Source organism: Spodoptera frugiperda, chromosome 30 (genome assembly GCF_023101765.2).
Source record: "Spodoptera frugiperda isolate SF20-4 chromosome 30, AGI-APGP_CSIRO_Sfru_2.0, whole genome shotgun sequence".
NCBI classification, from domain to species: Eukaryota; Metazoa; Arthropoda; class Insecta; order Lepidoptera; family Noctuidae; genus Spodoptera; species Spodoptera frugiperda.
In genome coordinates, this window is record NC_064241.1 from 11,983,519 (window position 1) to 11,991,252 (window position 7,734).

At 35.0% G+C, this 7,734-nt stretch overlaps 1 protein-coding gene across 1 annotated transcript; it reads right to left on the reverse strand.

Annotated features, from left to right (window-relative positions):
- Positions 1-221: 221 nt before the first annotated feature.
- LOC118270044 (synaptic vesicle glycoprotein 2C-like) lies at positions 222-7,024 on the reverse strand. Its single transcript, XM_035585489.2, has 11 exons — positions 6,867-7,024; positions 5,836-5,934; positions 5,345-5,506; positions 5,006-5,168; positions 3,807-3,928; positions 3,446-3,690; positions 3,095-3,249; positions 2,826-2,967; positions 2,207-2,493; positions 1,368-1,495; positions 222-796 (listed from the first exon to the last, which is right to left on the reverse strand). The coding sequence occupies exons 2-11, from the start codon at positions 5,924-5,926 to the stop codon at positions 744-746; spliced, it is 1,548 nt and encodes a 515-aa protein (XP_035441382.1). The 5' UTR covers positions 5,927-5,934; positions 6,867-7,024; the 3' UTR covers positions 222-743.
- Between the last annotated feature and the right edge of the window lie 710 nt (positions 7,025-7,734).

Sequence of the window (7,734 nt, forward strand, 5' to 3'; positions counted from 1 at the left end):
TCAGGATTAATTCCTGTAATTGAAGAAAAAGAAATGACTTATTTTACCAACTCTTTGGTTTTCCTACCTTGAATAAATAGTTTATAATACGCATGCATATCATAATATTAGAACAAGACCCCAGTACTTGTCCGTTGCGCTGTGTTTTACGTTGAGTCGTCGCAACGGGTCAATGGGGCTGGGGCCTTAAGCATTAAATATATGAAAAAGAAAACAAAATATATTTTAAACTACGTTTATTTAAGAAAATATTTTTATACATTAACTTATTCTTAATAGCTATAACTATGAGAATATACATATATAACTACTACTTAAGATAACCTACCTAATATTACTTACTGACTAAAATGGCCGTGTCAGGTACAATATTAATTTAGAAATTGACTATTATAACAATGAATGGACTAAGAAAAGAAAACATAACTTTTAAAATGTCCGCAAGATGGCAGTCTTGACCCTGTACCTATAAAACTTGTGATAAAAGCGCGGGAATCACAAGCCACAGATAACAAAGATTACATTAATCCCTAACCAAGCATAGACTATAAACTTTATGGCACTAACGATTACAAAATATTATTGTTTTGTAGCAAATATAAACATAACAACTATATTTTTATAATATGTTCAGTCAGTCAGTACCATTCTACATCGTTCATTTCATTCACTCATTATTTACAACTAAGAGTAGATTTAGTTCAGTCTTCAGTAGATCCAGTCACCATCAGATGGTTGAATCTTTACTTCTTAGGTGCTCTGTCTTTGGGCAGGAACCATGCTACTACTATGGCACCTGTAAAGAGTAGAGAAAAAAGTTAATAAACATCAATATACAAAAACACACACACATTAACAATTGTTAGATTATATGAGCCTAGTCTACACGAGAGGGTTTTTATAAAAGCGGCGCTATGAATGTAAAATATCAGTGATAATTTAAAGAAAAATACTATAAAAATATTAAAGAAATAAGATAATTTATAACTTTACCTACTACTATAACCTCTAATCAAGTTATTTATGAGTTAGATACGATATTGACACATTACATAATGATTATGTGTTTGGTGCAGTTTTTTGTTAATATATTTTTGTACACAAGACCCAAATAGTTCAATGTTCACTTGTCAAATAAAGCAAGGACTCTCATTTCCGCTTTGTCAATATGTGAGGCAAGTTTTTCAATGTTGGGATAAGAAGAAACAGCTAAGCTAAGTTAGTTTGCATAGCCGACACAGGTTTCCATATTTGTGTGCAGATTGCAAACTAGGTATTCTAACTAAGCTTCGTGACGATGAAATAAATAAAAATAAAAAGGCTGTCCAAACAAATATCACAAAATAAAATAGTAAAAGACAACTTACTAAATAATAAGAGGGACCAGCCGTAGAAGGTGGCCTCACAGCTGTTGGAGATGAGGGCACCTATCACGTTCACTCCGAGGAAGGCGCTCGACCTGCCCAGCATCACGGATAGACACGATACCATGCCTCTGTAAAATAAAAAATAATTGTTTGGGTAAGTGTCATACATTGGTTAGACAAGTTATGAATATAATTGGAGTAAAGTAAATCGTAAAAAAATATGTCTTAGTTCATCCTGTTACCTACTTTTAAATCATAGTAGGCATTATTTTAATGCCCAGGGTAGAATTTAATGAAAAATTAAAAGACCAATTTTAATATAATGTAATTGCAAGAAATTATTAAACAGATACACGAGTCAGAAAACGTGCATTAAAGTAATTTCATAATGACTTTCATAATTCAAAAATCTACGTAATTATTGTCATTTAATGATGACATGACAATGATGAAAGTTATCGAACATGAGTAGTAATAAAATTGCTATCTGTAATATCTTTTATTTGTGTCTTTTATATTAATCGATCAATAAGCCTGGCACACACGTGATTGATCAGTTTAGGTGCGCCTCAAGAAGCGGAATAGCACCTAAATAGTGTCTGATGCGTTGCTCATGTATTTAGTTAGTTTAGTTATAACTGTGTCTGTAGGCTTGTAGTTTCAGGGAGAAAAAATGCTAGTAGGGAGATGGAAGTCCTTGCCCTTCTTCTTTGGAGCCGGTAATTAGCAAAATATCTAGTACTTAATTTATATTTTTGTATTCTGTTCACCAGACGTCATGTATCACAAACTCTTTATCAAAAAGAGAATAAAGTATTACTATATTTCTTGGTACCAACCTTAGAGAAGTCGGGTAAAGCTCAACGAAGTACACGCTCAGGATGCCCATGGACAGTGCGCACATGAGGAAGAAGAAGAAGAAGATCCCTCCAGCCAATGGCACGGCCACCACGTTCTGCAAGATGGCGGCGATCGCAGACATGGCTAGGATGCAGATCATGGCCATGCGCTTCCGACTGCCGCAGGTCAGAGAAAGAACCACGTTGGAACAGCTAGCCATGGCGCCGTATGTCATCGCGGAGAATAATGTAGTGTCCTGGATCGTGTCGTCACATACTTCTACAGTCTGAAAAATGAAGATTTTGAGGTTAATAATAAAGGTTTAGGCATTCCAAATTTCCTTAGATAATCTATACTTCTATACTAATACTATAAAGCTGAAGAGTTTGTTTGTTTGTTTGTTTGTTTGAACGCGCTAATCTCCAGAACTACTGGTCCGATTTGAATAATTCTTTTAGTGTTGAATAGTGCATTTATCGAGGAAGGTTATAGGCTATAAAACATCACGCTATGACCAATAGGAGACAAGCAGATTAGGTGAAACCGCGCGAAAGGAGCTAGTGTTAAATATTTTTTGATAATAGATAGCAAATAGAGAGTATCGAAGTAGTCTCTTACCGTTATATTTCCAGTAGCAAAACCAGCAGCTGATGGGTACTCGATGATAGCGCAGAGGTTCATGCCCTCACCACCACCAGACTCCAACACGAAGAACAGGTTGTTCATGATGTAAGGCAACCAGAGGATGAAGCCGCTGCCACTGGAAATAAAATGATGGTTAATTAGTACATTAACACAAGCACATTCAAAGATCAGGTAAAGCCAGATCTGATAGGGTAAAGTGAACTGTAAAAGGAAGACAGCAAGGTTCATTTTCCATAACTTACGTCATGTAAATGACAGCGACGAGGTAGAACAGCTTGAGGGTCTCCTTCAGCAGGGGTGCCTTGAACAGAGGCACCGTCTGCTGCCACACCGACTTGAGGAATGATACTCTAACTTCTGTAGTCTTGTTCTCAGTATCTTCTTGAAGCTTTTGAACCTGGGAAAAAGATGGGAATGATTAAAACTCTTTAAAAGTCATGAAAATCTAAATAAAAATAAATCTTGACTGATGAATCAGTTTGAATGAGTACCAAAGGACCAAACATTTTAATGGTGGAGGTACAAATTCATTTTAATATTTTGTAACTAGTCTAATAGATTTATCAGCATTGAACTTTATAAAGTCTACTTACTGGGAAGCTATCAGCATCCTTGCCAGTGTTAGTAGCATAAATATTCTTCAGGACATGCAAAGCCTCTTCATATCGTCCTTGAGTAACGAGGAACTTGGGGCTCTCGTAGAAGAGCTGCAGCAGACAGGCGGTGAACAAACACGGCAGAGCCATGATGAAGGCCAGTAGACGCCAGGGTCGGTACACCACGCCAAGGAAGTCGATGTGGTACGCAAAGTCCAGGGGCAGGATTGGGTAGGCCATCACTGAGAATAAAAAAATGTTTGGTTAATGAAAATAAAAAGCTTAGAATATTTAGATTAGATATAGATGATTGTTTGCAGATTATTATCAAATAGCTGTTATAAAGTTAGTAAATTACCTGCAACAGTAGCCTGTGAGCACATGAGTGCGCAGGAGCACATCAACATGGCGCGGCCGCGAGCGCGTTCAGAACAGCTCTCTCCCAACAGTGTGTATGCTCCTGAATTACTGGCTGAAGTGCTGGGGACAAAGGACCAAAACTCATAAGTACTATGTCAAGGTAGATTTTTTACTTTTGTACATAATAATGTTAGATGATGAAAATTATAGATCTATCTTTAGTGTTGGGTCAAACTTTAGTAACCGTATGACTTCGTGAATGCAAAGCAAAAGGTCTCCTATAATGATCATAAACCAAACTTAATCACACCATAATCCAAAATCAAAAAAGCTAATCTAATTCCGGTAGGTCAGTATCCTTTAACAAAGAAAAGTAAATAGAAATCGCACCACCAACATCTTATTGACATTCTTACTATAGAGCTGAGAAAGTTTATTCAGTAGTTATCTTGTCTTTGTCTCACTAGGGGGTTTGTTATCATTGTACAAATACTTACTCGGAAAACTTTGCATAATGAGATAACTAACGCTACTTCCATGATGTAAAGTTTCACGATCACGACATATATGTCGTCACTCGTGTTTGCTTAGTGTCATCTCTACATCATTAAGTGCTTGTGATTTTTCAGATTTGTCGTAAGGGATTAAGAATGTATCTTTGTTTGTATTTAAATTCTTAAAATGTATTTTAACTTTTAAGGTATTTTTTTACCATAAAATATTTTAAGATCAAATTCTTACTAATATGACCCTAAGGACCAAAAATTAAGATGGAAAGTTTTTTAATTCTATGTCGTCATAAATTCTTTATCATATCAGGTAAAGTTTGGTAATTTTCCACTGCCCACGAGTAATGTTATTTAAAGGTTTTATTTGCTTCTATTTTTGTATGTGTTATCTAAAACGTATTCTTATTTGGTCACATGATCTAGATAACGTGGGAAAAATGAGCTTCGAATGTGAACAATATTTGGACAGCCGTAGGTGATGGCGTTACAATTTTGTTTGTACAGCTAGTCATCTTGTTGGTGAAAATTGTTTTTATATCTCTATGAAAGAAAAGTTTTCGAAGATGTGTATTTAGTAATCATTAATTTTCTTAGACATGTTAAACATAAGAAAAAAATTGTAGAAAGTTATAAATGTTTGTCTGTTATTTTTAGACTGATAATGATAGGAAATAGAATTAATACTTACAAAATAGAGGAAATCAGTTTAAGGACTGCCATTGTCTGCCAGTTTGGAGATAGACTGCTGAGCGCTGCAAACACGAAGCCTACTGACATAGACAGTACCAGTGTCAACCTTCTTCCTTTAGTATCAGACACGTAACCCCATAGTTGAGCTCCCGCTACCACACCTGAAAGTAAGGAGAAAAATGGTAAGAGACGTTATTACATATAAAATCCTTTTAGACTCAAAGGACCAAATGTAAGCTCGAAGGACCAAATTGGAAAATGCTTATCTTTCTTTATTGGACATTAAAATTATTACTGGCTATATTATTGAGAATAGCAATTTCTTCTGATAACTTACCAAGTAGTGGCATGGCAGTAAGCAGGGCTCTTTGCTGCAATGTCAGTTCTAGATCGCAGTGAGCAGCAGCTATCACGAAGCTGCTGCCAAACATGTCCATCCCCATAGCCTGTAGCGTCCAACTGCATACCAGAAGTAATCCGAAGTTGTACTTTCCGAAACCTGAGAAAAAGGAATAGGATCAATTTTAATCATGGATGTAACAGATCTGACATAGGTAGGTAGGTATTGATCTAAATATGAAACAACATGACGCAAATAGATTGAATGAAACCCCCATTCGTAGGCTAAGTAAAGCTTATTCAATAAATGCTCACTTTAATGTTGGGTAGAGCGGTAAATAAATTTGTATGATATGAGTTTAGCAGTAGCTTTAATCAGCTAAACTTATCATTCACTGCTTTGGGCTAAGAGCTACCAATTTTGATTCAACTAATAGTCGCTGTATGGGTTTTAGATGATATCATTAAATTATGGTCCTTATAACTTACCTGTCATGGTTAACGCTTCTTCAACAGAAGCGGAATACTGCTTCTTTCCGGTCTCCACCACCTCGACCTCTCTTGTAGCTTTCTTACACATTTTTGGATCTGCAAACAAATGATTAAATTCAGTTAGTGACATCTTCATTATCAATTGCATTATGCATTGTCTACGTATAGATATCTACGTCAGGTGATAATGAACTTGCATAGAATAGAACCTTGAATTTATATATAAAGTTTATCTTCTGTAAATTGAGTCTGGGAAGTTACGATTGTGAAGGTTTTGATTGCAGAGGTCAATAGCAAGAGCATTATTTCATCAGTTGCTACCTGTGATTGATTGTGATCTGTAAAATGGACGGCCGAAGATTTACAAGATGTGGTTCGACTAAATATCAAAAAAGATGGTGATACCAATTAGTATTGCACTTAATCAGGGAATGGACCATTAACACCGCTTTAGGATACAACTGGTTACAAAGTTAACATGATCTTCAGCAGTAAGAAAAACGAATAGAGAAAGAATTGGACAAATTCGAACCAAGACATCATTTTTCACTATGAAAGTAGAATAATTTTTTTTTGGTTCAACGGTATTGTTTCAGAATTAATATACTTATTGCCCATCTGCCCAAAATGACTTTTTTGCAAGAACTTAAACAACGCCCTTAAAACAATTTAGATAGAAAGTCTTGGGGTAGAGAGTAAATTGACGTAGTAATTTAATATTATAATTATGTAAAATAAGAAACGGTTTATATAATTTGGCTTTAGTTGGAGAATTTAATCTCAAAGGGTTTCTTATATTTTTTCAATAGTGTTGTTGTTTTAAGAACTATAATTAATGGGTGACACTATAAAGTTTAGATCAGCTTTAGTCACAGCTATTTTTCTTTTTACCATAAAAGTTTTTTTTTCCATTCATTATTGAGGAGTTTTATTTTTTCGAACGTTCTTCTCCTTTAGAGAAAAAGTCACATATTTTTAAAATAATATTTTATTAATAAAATCCCGTTTAATATGCAGTGCAGCCTTACCAAAAATATCCAATATCTATGGTAATAATTTAATTAATTATTTTGCGATTCCACACACTGCTTGCTTGGTGTACTTGCGTCTCCTAATAATGTCTGTATCTTGGTCTCCCGTCCTTATATATTGTGTGAAATACGTCACGAATTTATCTCGGCTCCGTAGTCATCATTACAGCCTCTTAGAAAGTTTACCTAAGTACACTGATAGCTTGGTGTGGGCTATTTGCGGAGAATGTAGCCTTTGGCAAATATAGTACGATTGTTTGGTCTTTTAATCCGCATGTCTAGTTGATGGCTCCTGGTTGTTTTTTTTGTGTACTTTTAGTTGCTGGTGGGATGTAGGTGTCAGTCAAAATTATTCGTTTTGTATTTTGGAAATTTTATGGGATTTCTTTTTGTAATTTTATTGCCATAGGCGCATTTGCTCAGTTTAAGAATCTTGGTATTGGTCTATTTTCTCCTCTTCTTATTACTAGATATTTAGATTATGGTGTCCTCTCAGATCTTGCATAATTCTGGTGTATTTCGATTTCTAGATTGGTTCTCGAATACACTATCTTTCCTTATTACAAATAAACATATTCGTACTATAGGTGCAGATGAACTTTTTATTTGGTTGGACCTACATAGATATGTAGGTCCAACCAAATACCTAGCTTGTTTAAATAAAACAAAACAAGTTCGGAATAATTAAAGAGATCTATTTGAAATATTTTGGTTGTCTTGCCTTATCGTGTCGACTCTATTTTTTACACAGAAACAGCGGATCCTATATTAAGTTAACGAAATTGTTTAGAAAATGTTAAGATTTGATCTACTCTGTAATTTTTGCATCGTACAATACGTTGAATCGTCATTAATTTCCTGTATA

What these genes read in the sequence shown, in the direction of transcription:
- LOC118270044 (XM_035585489.2), bottom strand. Translation starts at nt 5,926, where the DNA reads ATGTGTAAGAAAGCTACAAGAGAGGTCGAGGTGGTGGAGACCGGAAAG. An exon ending in AGGATGCTGATAGCTTCCCA is followed by an intron (nt 3,250 to 3,445) that starts GTAAGTAGACTT and finishes TCTTTTTCCCAG; the next exon opens with GTTCAAAAGCTTCAAGAAGA. An exon ending in CTGGTCCCTCTTATTATTTA is followed by an intron (nt 797 to 1,367) that starts GTAAGTTGTCTT and finishes TACTCTTTACAG; the next exon opens with GTGCCATAGTAGTAGCATGG.